Genomic DNA, 16754 nt, shown 5'->3' on the forward strand with positions numbered 1-16754 from the left:
AGTCAGCCCTCTGTATCTGTGGTTGCTCATCTGAGTATTCAACCAACCATGGATTCTGTAGTACTATAGTACATTTCTATTGGGAAAAATCCACTGTATAAGTGAACCTGTGCAGTTCAAACTCATGTTGTTCAAAGGTCAACTGTATAAGATCTTATCATCTGCAAATAGTGACATTTTTACTTCTTCCTTTCTGATTTGGATTCCTTATTTCTTTATCCTGCCTAATAGGTCTGGCTAGAATTTCTGACACATTGTTGAATTGGAACCTCATCCAGTATTTTTGTAATGTTTTTCCTTTCAATTTTCAGGTGGTTTTTGCTCTTACAGACTTTGTAATAGAAACTCTTGGGAAATCCTTTGTAGAGACACCACCCATGGACCTGCCCTCTCTGTATCAAGACATGTCATACAAAACTCCCCTGGTATTTATCTTAAGCACAGGCTCAGATCCCATGGGTGCATTTCAGAGGTTTGCCCGGGACAGCGGGTATTCAGAACGGTAAGGTCATATTGTGCAGTTTTAATAATTCATATGAACATCTCTTTGTTAAAATTTGCCTTTTTTCTTCCCTTTGTGGAGTGTAAATTCCTAATTCAGGTATTCCTTACTAAATAAATTAAGACACTTTAATATTTAGCTATGCATGTTGTTAAATGGTGTTAAATATCATAAGATCAGATGTAAACTTCATTTGAGCAAAGGGGAGATTGTTTAAAATGTTGAAGTATAATAATCTAATGCAATAGTGATTAGTTATTTAAGACATAATTTTAATGTAACTGTAAAAGGATTGTAGTTTATTCCTTATGCTCAAATGTGCAAAAAATTCCATAGCTCTTTGTGTTGTATTATTAATCTCATCTTTCTCCTGAGCTTCTACTCTGCTGGTTAAGAGAGGGAGGGGAAAGTTTAAACTTGTGAATTTACAATATTATATTTTCTCCTGGTTTAAATGTCTCCAGGGTAAGCTGATTTGGCTTCTTTCTCATGAAAGCTCAGTCCTCCTGACTCCTTCTTCCCCCACTCCTCCCCAAGATGGTGTCCTGATGGGTAGGAAAGTGCACAAGACCACAGAGTGTCAGAGGAGAGTAGGGGGGTCTCATATCTAGGAAGTCATCTCCAGTCTGACAGGCCCTTGCATGGAGTGGCTGGTCTGGCCTGGTCCCTGGACTGGCGATTACAAGATGATGGATCCCATCTGTTCTTTGAAGTTCATAATCTGTATTAGTCAGGCTTCTCCAGAGAAACAGAACCGATGGGATATATAAAAATATAATATGTATATAATACCCTATCTATATTTTATCCTACATATGTGTATATATATTATGTATGTAAAACAAGAAACTGGTTTACGTGATTATGGAGACTGATAAGACCCAAAATCTGCAGTCAGCAAGATAGAAACCCAGGAGAGATGATGTGTAGTTCTAGTCCAAGTCCAAAGGCTTGAAAGCCAGGAGTTATAAGTCCCAGTTTGAAAGCTAGTAAGCTCAAGACCCAAGAAAAGCCAGTGTTTTTATCTGAATCCAAAGGCCAGAAAAAAAGCAATGACCCAGCTCAAACAGTCAGGCAAAAGGATTTCCCTCTTACTTAGCTTTTTTGTCCTATTCAGGTCTTCCATTGATTGGATGGGGCCTATCCACATTAAGGAGGGCAATCTGCTTTACTCAGTTTACTGATTCAAATATCAATCTCACCCAGAAACACCCCCACAGACTCATTCAGAATAATGTTTGACCTAATGTCTGGGCACCATGTGACCCAGTTAAGTTGACACGTAAAATTGACCATCAAATGGTCTTACACATCTTCCTTTGGTTCTGAAGTCCTACCAAAGAATTAGTATACAGAACTTTTAAGAGCTGTTGTGAATTAATAAGAAAAAGAAAACAGTTCGATAGGAATAAAGACAAAAAATGTGAAAGGGAAATTCTCAGAAAGGAAATCTAAATCCTGATAAGCATATGAAAAGATGTCCAACCTCACTAGTAATTAGGAAACAACAAATTCAAACCATTAGAAGATGTCATTTCATACTCATCAAATTAGCAAAATGTTGGCAAAGATAGGGAGCTGTAGAAACATTCATATTGCAAGAAGGAGTAAAAAATTGGTTAAAATCACTTTGAAGAATTATTAGCAGTATATTAAAGTTGAAGATAGCATTCCCCATATCCCAACAATTCACTACTGAATTTGCATGTTCCAACAAAATCAGTCACATGCGTGCAAGAAGCCATGTTCAAGAACATTCGGAGAAGCGTTTATAATACCAAAAAAGAAAGCACTGGAAACAACCAAATTGCCCACCTAGAAAAATGATTATATAAATTGTGGTTTATTCATAAAATTAAATACAATACACTATAGCCATGAAAATGAATAACTATGACTATGTATATCAATATGGATGGGTCACACAAACTAATATTGAGCAAAAAATTTAAGTTGCACAGAAACTATAGAATATTGGAGAAGTTTGATATAATGTATAAAATTTTTAAACATATATATTATACATTGTTTAGGAAGTCATATTTTTTCAATAACAGTATAAAGAAAAATAGGGAAGTTATACTAAAACCAGGATAGTAGTGACCTTGGGAGGTGAACTTTGGGTAGTGAAAGAAGTGAACAGGGAGGGGCACGCTGCAGACTTATATCATGTAGATAATGTTTTACTTCTTAAGCTGGGTTGCGGGTACTTGGATACTTATTGTAAATATTAACTTTATAACTTTTGTATGTCTTAAATATTTCATAGGAATTATTAAAGGTAAAACAATTCAAGACAGCAATCAGAGAATGGAGAGGGGTGTTAATAGTAGTTAATGCGTGCTAAGTTCCTGATGTATTCAGGAGGAAAAAAGAAGTACAGAATAGCTCTATATTGCTGTAGGAAAATTTGTAGTTGAATGAGTATGTTGAAATTTTAAGGGAAAATACTGAAATAATATATAATGTATAGCTTCCAAGCCAGCAGAGGGACAAAAGAATATACAATGCAAATTTTAATCCAATGTTAGATAGGAGAGAAGAGGAAAAAAATTCAAAGATAAAACATAGTAAACCAAAAAGTCAAACCAAAGAGCAGAAATTAATCCAAATATTCAATTGGCCAAAAAGTTCGTTCGGGTTTCCCATGTTATGAAAACCCGAACCAACTTTTTGGCCAACCGATACCTAAATAAGAGTAAATATCTCACCTGTGAAAAGATAAAGAAAATCAAACTGGATTTTCAAAACAACATTCAATTCTATACTAAGAAAATGTAAATGCAACACAAAAACAGCACAGGAAGACAGAAAATAAAGAGATGCAAAAGATATACTATGCAAATACTAACCAAAAGAAAGCTGTTAACAGTTCCAATGCATATCACGAAATCAAGTTTGAGGAAAGATATATACATATTAGAGATAAAGAGGGGAATATATGATATACAAGAAAAAGAACACAAAGAAGAAACACCAATTGTACAATTGTACACAACTAACAAAGCTTGAAATATGTAAAGTAACAACTGGAGAAATTGATACAAGGAGAAACTGGTAAATCAACATTAATGTGGAAATTTTTAGCACATCTATAATGATAACTACTGTGAAGCACATAAGATTTGCAAAATTGGTAAGGATATAAAATATTTCGACAATGAATTAATGAAATTAACAAACTTGCTCTTTACACTCAACAAATAGAGCAAATGCAAGATCTTAAGTACATAAGGAACATTTATAAGAATTAACCATGTTCTGAAAAAGACACGTATTTCAAAAAGATGACAAACATTCTCTGCCCACAGTAAATCTTAGAAATCAATCTTAATATTTTTAATATTTGGAAAACAAAAAAATGTCCTTCTGAACAATCTGTCTGTTCAAGGGAAATCATAACAGCAATTGTCCAATAAGTGGAAGTAAATGACAAAAACAGTGTAACATATCAAAAACCATTAAGGTTTAGAAATGAGGCACCTAGCAGTAAATTTATGCATGTTTAATAACTTCTGGTTTCAGAAATGTCAGGCTAATATTCCCACTAAGAATAATTAGGCAATCTGAAACTTAATTATTAAACTCTAACAGAAGGAAAAAATAATAAGCTAAGAGCAGAAATTAGTGACATAGAAAATACACATTCGATGGACAAGATCTAAAAGAACAGAAGTGTTTTTTCAAAAAGTTTAATAAAATATAAATCTCTGCTGAAACTACTGAGAGAGACAGACAGAGAGAGAGAGAGAAAGAGATCCAAAAAAATTGTATCATGCATGAATAAGAGAATATCACTACAGACCAGCAGACATTAAAATGGTCATAAGAGCATGTTACTTTTTTTTAATTTTGCCAATGAATTTGAAAATTTTAATGAAATGGAAAAATTCTTCCAAAAACACAACTTTAAAAGAAACTGAGAATAATCAGAATATCTAAATAGTCCAATAATAGTTAATTGAATTCATTACAAAAAACCTTCCCACAATGCTGGGTTTATTTCAGTAATGTAAGGATGGTTAAAATATTGAAAACTAATTCATCACATTAAATGAATAAAGGAGAGAAATCCTTTTAAAAAAGAAGAAAACTATTATTTAAATAGACACAGAAAGAGCATTTGTTAAAATTCAACATGCATTCATTGGGGGAAAAGTTCCAGTAAACTAAGAATCTGGAAATCATTTCTTAAAAAGAGAAAACCAGAAATAAGACATTCTTCTACTCTGATAAATGGTATCTTAAAATTATTTAATGGATTTAGCAAGGTTACTGGACATGAAATAAGTTGTATTAATGCATACTAGCAACAGGAACTCCCATTCATTGCTGGTGAGAATTCAAGATGGTACAGCCACTTTGGAAGACAGTTTGGTGTTTTCTTACAAAACTAAACATACTCTTATCATATGAGCCAGCAATCTGGTACTTACCCAAAAGAGTTGAAAACTTATGTTCACACGAGAACCTATGTTACACAAGGATGTTTATAGCAGCTTTATTCATAATTGCCAAAACTGGGAAGCAACATAGATGTCCTTTAGTACATGAATGGATAAATAAACTGTGATATATCTATACAATGGAATACTATTCAGTACTCAAAAGAAATGAGCTATCAAGCCATGAAAAGACATGGCTGAACGTTAAATGCATATTACTAAGTGAAAGAAGCCAATCTGAAAAGGCTATATACTGTATGATTCCAAGTATATGACATTCTGGAAAAGGCAAAACTATGGAGACAATAAAAATAAATAATAACAAAGGGTTTATATCCAATGTAAAGAACTCTCAGAAATCAATAAGAAAAATACAAGTGAACCAGTAGAAAAAAAGAGGGGAGGGATATAAAAGGGAATAGCCAAAGGCGAATAAATAAACCTATGAAAAGGGGAAACAATTTAAAACCTCAGTGAGATACCATTATATATCCACCAGGTGTCAGCAAGGATGTGGAAAAAACAAGTACTCTCATCTGTTGCTGGTAGGTGTGTGGAATGGTGGCATCACTTTGAAAAACAGTTTGATGTTATAAAAAAAGTTAAACATACACATACTCTGTCAAACAGCAGTTCCGTTCCTAGGGATATACACAACAAAACGGTGTACACATGTATGGACTTCCCTGGTGGCGCAGTGGTTAAGAATCCACCTGCCAATGCAGGGGACACGGGTTTGATCCCTGGTCCAGGAAGATCCCACATGCCACAGAGCAACTAAGCCCATGTGCCACGACTTCTGAGCCTGCACTCTAGAATCTGCAAGGCACAACTACTGGGCGCATGCACCACAACTACTGAAGCCCATGCACCTAGAGCCTGTGCTCCACAACAAAAGAAGCCACCGCAATTAGAAGCCCGCGCACCACAATGAAGAGTAACCCCCACTTGCCGCAACTAGGGAAAGCCACGCACAGCAACTTAGACCCAACACAGCCAGAAATAAATTAATTAAAATAAATTTTTTTTAAAAAACAGAGTACATGTATATCAAGAGACATCTATGGAATGTTTATGGCAGCATGGTTTGCAACAACCAAGAACCAGAAATAACCCAAATGTCCATCACGAGCAGAATGGATGAATGAATTGGGATATAAGCACACAGTGGAATATTATTCAGCAATGAAAATGAACTACAATGACACACAATAATATGAATTAATCTAAAGAAATATTGTTGATTGAAATAGACCAAATATAAAAATATATATGCTATTTGATTCCATTTATATAAATTCAAAAACAAGCAAAATTAATCTATGGTGTTAGAATTCAAAACAGTTGTTGCCTTTGAGAATAAGGAAGGATACTGATTGGGAGGGTGCTAGTAATGTTCTTTTTTTTTTTTTTTTCCCTATATGGTGCTACATGCGTACATTCCCTTTGGGAGCACTCATTAAGCCGTACACTAACGATTTGTGTACTTTTGTAAATATGTTACACTTCAATTTTTCAAAAGTTTTTTTAAAAACTGACCTATAGCGTTGGAATCAGGACCATGGATACCTTCAGGATGGAGGAAGGGAAAATGATTGGAGTAGAAAGGGGCATAGGAGAAATGTCCCTGGAGTGTTGGCAAAGTTCTCTTTTCAACCACAGATGTTTATCTGAGATAATTCAAAGAACCATAAATTTGGTTTTTGCACTTCTGTGTGTTATAGTAAAAACTATTTTTAAAAACAAGAAAATAAGAAAAAACATTTGCACATCTATCAGAATGAGGATTTGAAATACGTGCATATGCTAGGCAACAGCCTACCATATTTACATTTCTTGATACTTGCATTGCTTAAAAATAATATAAAACAGTATTTCATTGTTGTTGTTCAATTCAGGGTGCAGTCAATTTCACTGGGGCAAGGACAAGGACCGATTGCTGAAAGAATGATCAAAGATGCAATGAAATCAGGAAACTGGGTATTTTTGCAAAACTGCCATCTTGCTGTTTCTTGGATGTTGGCAATGGAGGAGCTAATTAAAACCTTCACAGATTCAAGTATGTGGAGCACATAGCATTTGTATAATACCTTTTTCGCGTGGCCTTTCTTATTGAGTCCAATCCTTATAATAATTATTTATTGTTGGCATTGTTTTACCCATATTAAAAAGGAGAAATTTGAGATCTAGAGGGGTGTAGTTAAGTTACACAACCCAGATTCAAATAAAGATGTTCAGACTCCAAGCTGAAGGTATGATCCCCTGGATCATTTCTGTTTCATGTTGCCTTCTATGGGAGGCCATTTGAATTCAAAATAAATTATATCTAGGCATGATGAAAAGAAATAGAAACTGGACTTAGGACAAAACAAGGAAATTAAATCTTTTGCTACAGAATGAGAGAAGTTCAGGAACAAAGTTCAAATTAGAACCAATTCTCAGAGTAGTGTTTTACCACTTTTTATCCTCTGTAACCCACATGGCAATCAACCTTCACATGTGTCTCATAGTCACACACACACACACACACACACACGCATGGGGGTGCCCAGCATGAGTCATGGTTGCCACCACTAACTATAATATCACCACCTTCTTTCCCACTCAAGAAAGTATAATGGGCTGCAAAGAGAGAAGAAGTGGACTTAGAATCTACTAATTTTTATATAATAGTGTAAAAACAGTTGAAACCTCAGGAACTGTATTATTGGTAATAAGCTGTGTGCACCCCACTTTACCACTCTCCCTGGAAGCCATGAAGGAGAATACACAGCCTGGGATATCCAGGGCCCTTTCTCTGGGGTCCTCCTTTTTGCCCTGACCACAGAGGGCTTTCTAGGAAGGTGAGAGATATGCACATGATCTTGCACGTGACTTTCCTCATTGCTACCTATTAAGTTTGAAGAGATGCTCCTTTACAGTGCGGCCAGCCTGCACTGGTTACCAAGCCACAACCAGGGCTTAGCAGCCTTCCCCTAGAAGGCCCCTCATTCCCTGGGTATCCCCTGCCCTGCCTTCTGCAGGCTGCTTCCATCAAGGATAGATAGCCATTAGCATCTGCTATCCAGAATCTCCACTCTTTCCACTCTTTGCAATGCAAACAAGAGATGGCTTGCTTCCTGCTGGGCCTGTGGCTTATTTCTATTTACATAATTAAAGAAAAATGACAAGAAGTTCTTTACCACTGTTCCTAATCCTGATTAGGATTATAATTAGGACAAAAAAAATGCTGGGAAGTCATCTAAAAAGCAGTTTGCTGCAGTGGTCCTGTGTGAGCCTTCCAAGTATGGACCTGTAGTTCAGCTTCACAATGACCTGGACAAGAGTGCCAGACCTTCAAGGAGGCTGGATGGGCTATGGAAGCCAGCGAAGGTGTTGATGGATTTTAAGTGTTTTAAGTGGATAGAAAAATCCTCTCCTGGCCCTCGTTACAATTGTTTATTAACTTAACCATTTGAGTTCTATTGTTTAACTTGAACCAGAAAAAAAAAAAAAAATACATTCAGGTAATAAACTGAAAAGAGAAAGTGAATGAAAGAAAAAAGAGAGAGAGGAAGAAAAAAACCCTCTGGGCTTGAAATTCTAAGACCTGATTAGAGTTTCACCCCCACCACTTCCTGAATGTACATATCACGCCTCTTCTCTGGACCTCAGTTTCCCCCGCAATAAAATGACTGCATAGCGTCATTGCTAGAAGTCCCACAACTAAGATGATTTCTAATTCCATTCCAGCCCTAAACTTCTATGACGTCTATGAAAGTTAAGATTCTTGATGCTTTTGCAATTATAAGAGAAAAGGTACTTTAAAAACATGCTTCTCTAAACCTGGCCTTTTTCACTCTTTGTTTCTTTTGGTTAATGAAATCATTAGCCCTAAGACTTTGATGATTTTGACTTATGCCTAATAGTTTTTACCATACAAGCAACTTTAGTGCTGTTCTAGAATTGTACTAGAATTAACTTTTAATTTTAGCTATTTAATATAGCTCATGAATTTAGATTACCAAACCAAGAAGCATAAATTCAGCTTTAATCTGCAGCCATTAATTTAATAAATATTTGAGAGCCTACCGTGTACCATGCATTGTTCTAGATGCTTAGGGTATGTTGGTGAACAAAATAACCATAGTCATCTGCCCTCATTGAGCTTACATGCTAGTGAGGGGAGAGAGACAATAAACAAACTACATAACAAATAATTTATAAGGTATGATAGAATGTGGTCAGTGCTTTGGAAAAACTTAAAAGGAAAGTAAGGAGAAACAGAAAGGTTGGGATGGAATGGGGGTGAGGAAGAAGGGTGGATAGCAGTTTTAAATGGCGTGGTCTAGATAGACCTCTTTGAGAAGGTGGCATTTAACCAACACTTGAAAAAAGTAAGGGAGTCTAAAGGAAGAGCATTCAGGTAGAAGGAACAGCTAGTGTCCGCATCCTCCCTCAGAGGGAGCAAGCCAAGAGTGTCGGAGAAACACCGTCACTTGTACTTAGAGACCAATGTCAAGAAAGGCCTCCTTCGATGATGCCTGTGTCTTCCTGTGATGCGATCAATGATTTTCCCAGCTCTGCTTTGGCCTTTTGAACCTGGAATGGAGCTTGTTCTTTCTTAGGTTCTCTGTCCACAGCTCAGAAAAGAAGCGTATATTGACTTAACTTCTTGATGCTGTATGTGAGGTCTCTCCATTTCCCTGCTCCCTGAGCTCCCTTTGCAACATCTCTGCAGAAGGGACAAATTTCTTTTTTCTCCAGAGGGCTTTCTGGCCATGTTCACGCAACTTTCCTTAAATTGAATGGCTAAAAAAAGTAAAAATAAATAAAAACAAACAAAAACTAAAACCCCTTCTTGAGCGTAAATGTAGTAACTGTCCTCTCTTTCAATTGAAAATTTTCCCAATTTCAGAGGAAAGGCCCTTAGCATCTCTATCATGTATTGAAAACTAACGTGAAATTAAACTGAATAATTGAGAAAATAATTGAGTAATTTCTTTACTCAAATGTGCCAGCATCTAGACTGCCAAACTGACTTGTGTGAAGAGCTTCTGTAAAGAGTCCCCTCACCTCCATTTTAGAAGATTTTCCAACATAAAATACTTAAAATAGAAAGCCTAGTCTTTAAACAGAACTTACAGCATATTTTTTTTGCTATGCTATAATAATTATTTCTTACAGAAAAGTGTTACTAAGAGGTATGCATTTTCCTTTTTTGTCGTTTTGTCTTTGTTTTAAACAGGTATTGTTATCAAGGACACATTTCGACTTTTTTTAAGTTCCATGCCTAGTAATACATTTCCTGTTACAGTTCTTCAAAATTCTGTCAAGGTAACGTATGGTTGGCCTGTAACATGATTGGCCTCAGGGTGTTCACCGAGTGGGTCCAGGAAGCCCAGGCTTGTGCCAGGTTGTGTCAGAGTCCAGGTGGCCCAGGTGGGGAAGTGGGAGTCCGTGTCGCTTCACTGGAGAGTGAGCAGGGAAAGAATTTCCCAGGCCATTGCCCATCCTTACGTGCCCTAGTGCTGCTGGTCGTTCAACACCTCCACTCTTCCCCTCTATAAGAAAACGTCAAGGATGCAGAGGAATGAGTACAGAACCCCTCCCAGAGTTAAGAGAATGTTTCAGCACTTAGGAAACAGGAAGGCCCACAGGGAGTATGGCTGCTGGATTGCAAGGCTGGAAGTTTCCAATATATGGGAAGCCTCTGCATATGAATGATCACCCAAGAACCAGGGATGCCTCTTCCCTGTCTGCCCTGTGCCATCAAGGCAAAGTATGGGGTGATGCCGTATGTTGAGATGACCAGAAAATCCAGTGCAGAAAGCCTGAGCATCCTTTCTGGTCCATGTTTAGAGAAATGGACACCAAATGGAAGTGTCTGAGGTTCTTGTTGAGGTGGTTCACACACTATAGGTCTGAGGACCCCCTATTCTCCAGAGACTGAGGCCGAGCAAGATACAGAGCAGGTGCAAACAGGGCAGGAATGCCTCCCAGGCATTGGTTATTTATGTCCCCTCACTGGCTTCAGCCTATTTGTGTTATTTGGAAATAACGCGTATCTGTACAACCACCCTCTCTGCCGCGGGTGTCTCTACAGGTAACCAATGAGCCTCCAAAAGGTTTACGTGCAAATATCAGACGAGCATTTACCGAAATGACACCTTCATTTTTCGAAGAAAACATACTTGGAAGAAAATGGAGACAAATAATATTCGGCATGTGTTTCTTCCATGCAATTATTCAGGTACACTCAATTTGTATTTTAATAGAGACAAGAAGTGTATTAGGTTAAAAATAAATCAATAAAAAGAATTAAATAAAAGCTTACAAATGGCATTGTGAAATGCTGAGGGCCCTGTTCTGTCTGAACCCAAGTTGTTTTAACTCAGTCCCTGATCTCTGTACACTCCTTGCCTCTGTATCTCACAGCTTTGCCTCCCAGCTCTGCTCTGACCTAAGGAGCACCATCTCCTGGTTGAATGCCACAGGATAGGCACCAGTAGGTCAAATTCAAGAGCACGAAATTGATCTCCACAGCTGTGCTTCACTCGCAAAATCTGCTTCCCTTCCAGACTCTACTCCTGAAATCGGTGGCCCCATTCTCTCAATCACCTACACTCAGAGTTTCAGGATTATTTTTATTCTTCCTCCTTTACACATATGTATCATGTCAGTCAGCAAGTCTTCATTTTTCTTACAATAATTTCACTCTCACCTGCTCCTGTTGGAGTGGGCTTAGACCCTTAACAGCTTCCTCCCTGTGATTAGAGCTCCAAGTCCCCTGAAAAGTGGCCTTCAACTGGGTACTCCTTTCCCGCTCTGTTCAGACCTCACTTCCCTGGTCTGGTGCCCATCCTGTGGCCACATACTGGACACTCCTTTCACCCCCCTCTGTTCAGACCTCATTGCCCTGATCTGGTGCCCATACTGTGGCCTCGTACTGGGCACTCCTTTCCCCCTCTGTTCAGACCTCACTGCCCTGATCTGGTACCCATCCTGTGGCCTCGTACTGGGCACTCCTTTCCCCCTCTGTTCAGACCTCACTGCCCTGATCTGGTGCCCATCCTGGGGCCACATACTGGACACTCCTTTCCCCCTCTGTTCAGACCTCATTGCCCTGATCTGGTGCCCATCCTGTGGCCCTTGTACCGGAATTCTGACTCCAGCTCCATATCTCTGTATGGGGCCTTGATTAGACAGGCTGCCTGTTTTTCAAATGTGTGTGGTCTGCAGATGAAGAATCAGTAGAGAAGAAACAAAGATTAAAGATACAAAGTGTGGGGTCTTCCCTGGTGGTGCAGTGGTTGAGAGTCTGCCTGCCGATGCAGGGGACACGGGTTCTTGTCCCGGTCCGGGAAGATCCCACATGCCACGGAGCGGCTGGGCCCTGAGCCATGGCTGCTGAGCCTGCGCGTCCGGAGCCTGTGCTTCGCAACAGGAGAGGCAACAACAGTGAGAGGCCCACGTACTGCAAAAAAAAAAAAATAATAATAATACAACAGAGACTTCCCTGGTGGCTCAGTGGTTAAGGCTCCATGCTCCCAATGGAGGGAGCCGGGGTTCGATCCCTGGTCAGGGAACTAGATCCCACATGCATGCCGCAACTAAGAGTTCGCATGCCACAACTAAGGAGCCCACATGCCGCAACTAAGGAGCCTGCCTGCTGCAACTAAGACCCAGTGCAACCAAATAAATAAATAAATAAAGATTTAATTACAAAAAATAAATAATAAAAATTTTAAAAATACAACAAACTAGTGAATATAACAAAAAAGAAGCAGACTCACAGATACAGAGAACAAAGTAGTGGTTACAGGGTGGGGAGGCTCTCTGGGGTGGTGGAGGGGGAGGTACAAATTATTGGGTGTAAGACAGGCTCAAGGATGTATTGTACAACACAGGGAATATAGCTAATATTTTGTAACAACTGTAAATGGAGTGTAACCTTTAAAAATTGTATAAAAATTTAAAAATAAGTTTAAAGGGACTTCCCTGGTGGCACAGTGATTAAGAATCCGCCTACCAATGCAGGGGACACGGTTTTGAGCTCTGGTCCAGGAAGATCCCACATGCTGTGGAGCAACTAAGCCCGTGCGCCACAACTACTGAGCCTGCGCTCTAGAGCCCATGAGCCACAACTACTGAGCCCACGTGCCACAACTACTGAAGCCCACACACCTAGAACCCGTGCTCCACAACAAGAGAAGCCACCAAAGTGAGAACCCCCGCACTGCAACCAAGAGTAGCCACCACTCACAGCAACTAGAGAAAGCCCACGCACAGCAACGATGACCCAATGCAGCCAAAAATAAATAAATAAATTTTAAAAATAATTTTAAAATTTTTTAAATAAATTTAAGAAAAGAGGAGGGAACGTGGGACCAATCCTCTGATACAATCAGTAGTTTACAATTAAGAAATTAGGTGAGATAGGGAGATAGCAAAGAAAGGGAAAGATTTCACTATGGGGAGTTATGAAACAAGAACTGAAATTCTGGGTATCAGTTTAAAAAAACAAAAAGGCCACTATAGAGAAGTCAGCATGTAAGCAGCACATCACGCATGACTGAAAAGCCTGGGTGATAGACAGATTTCTTAGAAGAGTTGGGGGCAGCTCTCTCCACCAGATGGGTGATTAGCGTCAGTATTTTTATGCCAAAAGACTCTAGGTGGGATAGTTTTCCCTATTTTGATGGAGAAATATTTTATTTTACCATGAAGAACAAATGTTCTTTTGACAAGTCTATCACATTTTCACATTTCTCATAATATCAAATTTTCTTTTGGGAAATTGGCAAAAGGCCAGTGTTGGAGGAAGAGGTGCCTGCCCTGTTTGGTGACAGCCAAACTGAAAGCCTGGCTCAAGTTGAATGTCATGATTTTAACCGATTTTGCACAATGAGGATGCTCAACTTCAACAGAAACCTTTTAGTTTTCAGTATTTTACACAATTAATTTTATCAAACTTTAAGACCATTTTCATTTTCTATTCTAGGAGAGAAAAAAGTTCGGCCCTCTTGGTTGGAATATCTGCTATGAATTTAACGACAGTGACAGAGAATGTGCTTTACTGAACCTCAACCTTTACTGTCAAGAAGGAAAGATTCCCTGGGATGCATTGATTTACATCACTGGTCAGTATGCCCACATCTGATGTCCAGCTGTGCACCACACATTTGTTGGTTTATGCCCACCTGGCTTATACCAAAATGATGTCCTCCCAAGCCTTTGGTGACGGTGGTGATGACTTCTGATACTGCCTTTGAGAAGATAAGACCATGATAAGAATATCATAAGAATATTTACACATAGGAAATGGGATGAATGTTTTCCCAAATAATAATAGCAAAAACTTAGATAGCTCTTGCTACATGCTAAGCATGTTTTAAGCATGTCCCATGAATTAGCAGATTTAATCCTCACAACAACCCTATAAGGTGAAAACTATTATATCCCTATTTTACACACGAGGAACCTGAAGAACAAGGGTGAAGCCAAGATTTAAAGGCAGGCAGTCCAGCCTCCAGAGTCTGTGCTCTTAAATTCAAAGAATCGAAACATGATTGACTAGTCGAGACCTGTTGAGTTAGGTGTACTTATGAAAAAGGAAAAACTATTTCAGGAATTACAATTTTTAACAAATATGAATTGTGGCCAAATGAGATCTTACTGCCAAAATCAGATACAGTTTAGACCATGTAAACCCAAATAATGAAGAACAGATTCCCACTGGGAGGTGAGAGAGGGAGAGAGCAGAATGGGAATGGATGGTTTTCATTGGTGAGCAAGGGAAATGGGGAACAGCAGAGAGGTATCAGCTGATCTAGAGCCTTGAACAGCACGTAACACCTTGGAACATGTTTGAGTGAAGGGCAGCGAAACAGTATGGAAATGGATGAGGACCCATCCCCAGGGTGGACCAAGAGAAGTAGGCAAGGAACCTGGGAAGCTACCTTGTACTCCTGCTCTCAGCCACTCCTGTGTGGCCAACGTTGCTTAACATAACAGTGAGTTAGGCAGAATTCTTCTCTGGCACCCTCTATGTACCCTGAATTTTCTGCTTCCTAGCTATTCTCTCCCTTCCTTCTCTCCTAGGACACTTGATCTTTCTGGTTACCTCAATTTCTACTGCTGTGGAAGTAACTGTGTTTTGTTTTTTTTGTTTTGGGGTTGTTTTTTTTTTTGCAGTACGCGGGCCTCTCACTGTTGTGGCCTCTCCCGTCGCGGAGCACAGGCCCAGCGGCCATGGCTCACGGGCCCAGCTGCTCCGCGGCATGTGGGATCTTCCCGGACCAGGGCACGAACCCATGTCCCCTGCATCGGCAGGCGGACTCTCAACCACTGCGCCACCAGGGAAGCCTGTAACTGTGTTTTTTTGGTTTTTTTTTTGTAACTGTGTTTTGAAAAGGATAGAAAGGAATGAGACAAAGATGTATCTGCTCTCATCACTACTATTCAGTGTTGTGCTGAAGTTTCCAGCCAGGGAAATTAGACAAGGAAAAGAAATCAAAGACATCCAGATTAGCATGGAAGAAGTAAACCTATCTTTATTTGCAGATGACAAGATCTTGCATGCAGAAAATCCTAAGGAATTCACACACACGCACACACACACACACACACACACACACACACAAACTGGAAGTAACAAATGAGTTTGGCAAGGTTGTAGGATAAAAAGTCAATATACAAAAATCAACCGCATTTCTATACACTGGCAATGAACAATTAGAAAATACTTTTAATTCTATTCATGATAACATCAAAAAGAATAAACTACTTAAGAATAAATTTACAAAAAGAAGTGCAGATTTGTGCACTGAAACCTTCAAAGCACTGCCAAAGAAAATTAATCTAAATAAATGAAGAGACATGACATGCTCGTGGATTGAGAGACACAATATTGTGAAAGTGGCAATAATCCCCACACCAATCTATAGATTTAACACAATCCCTATCAAAATCTCAGCTGACACTGTTGCTGAAATTGGCAAGCTGATTACATTTGGATGGAAATGCAAAGGGCTCCAAAAAGCAAAAACAATCCTGAAAAAAAAGAATGAAGTCAGAAGAGTTACATTTCCCAATTTCAAAAGTTATACAAAGCTACAATAATCAAGACAGTGTGAGACAACAAGGACTTACTGTATAGTACAGGGAACTATATTCAATATCTTGTAATAAACTATAAAGGAAAAGAATCCGAAAAAGATATATAAACATATATGTGTAAACGAATCACTGCTGTACACCTGAAACTAACACAATATTGTAAATTAACTAAATTCAATTTTTTAAAAAAAACAATATGGTACTGGCATAAGGATAGACATATAATCAATGGAACAGAATTGAGAATCCAGAAATAAACCCTTATGTTTATGGTTAATTTATTTTTTTAATAATTTATTTATGTATTTATTTTTGTCTGTGTTGGGTCTCTTTTGCTGCACGCATGCTTTCTCTAGTTGTGGCAAGCGTGGCCTACACATTGTTGCGGTGCACGGGTTTCTCATTGTGGTGGCTTCTCTTGTTGTGGAGCATGGGCTCTAGGCACACAGGCTTCAGTAGTTGTGGCACATGGGCTCAGTAGTTGTGGCTCGCGGGCTCTAGAGCGCAGGCTCAGTAGTTGTGGCGCACGGGCTTAGTTGCTCCAAGGCATGTGGGATTTTCCCGGGCCAGGGCTCGAACCTGTGTCCCCTGCATTGGTAGGCGGATTTTTAACCACTGCACCACCAGGGAAGTCCCTGGTCAAGTTATTTTTAACAAAGGAGCCAGGACAATTCAATGGGGGAAGGAGAGTCTTTTCAATAAATGAT

General features: G+C 39.0%; 1 protein-coding gene across 1 annotated transcript in view; it reads left to right on the top strand.

Annotated features, from left to right (window-relative positions):
* The window catches only part of DNAH6 (dynein axonemal heavy chain 6), a 293512-nt gene that overhangs the window by 247978 nt on the left and 28780 nt on the right, over nt 1–16754 (top strand). The window contains exons 64-68 of the mRNA XM_032653510.1: nt 312–502; nt 6846–7006; nt 10175–10263; nt 11033–11179; nt 13931–14069. Of these exons, the coding sequence (XP_032509401.1) occupies nt 312–502; nt 6846–7006; nt 10175–10263; nt 11033–11179; nt 13931–14069 (727 nt within the window). The remainder of the gene's footprint in view (nt 1–311; nt 503–6845; nt 7007–10174; nt 10264–11032; nt 11180–13930; nt 14070–16754) is intronic.

This window comes from Phocoena sinus, chromosome 13 (genome assembly GCF_008692025.1).
Source record: "Phocoena sinus isolate mPhoSin1 chromosome 13, mPhoSin1.pri, whole genome shotgun sequence".
Lineage (NCBI taxonomy): Eukaryota > Metazoa > Chordata > Mammalia > Artiodactyla > Phocoenidae > Phocoena > Phocoena sinus.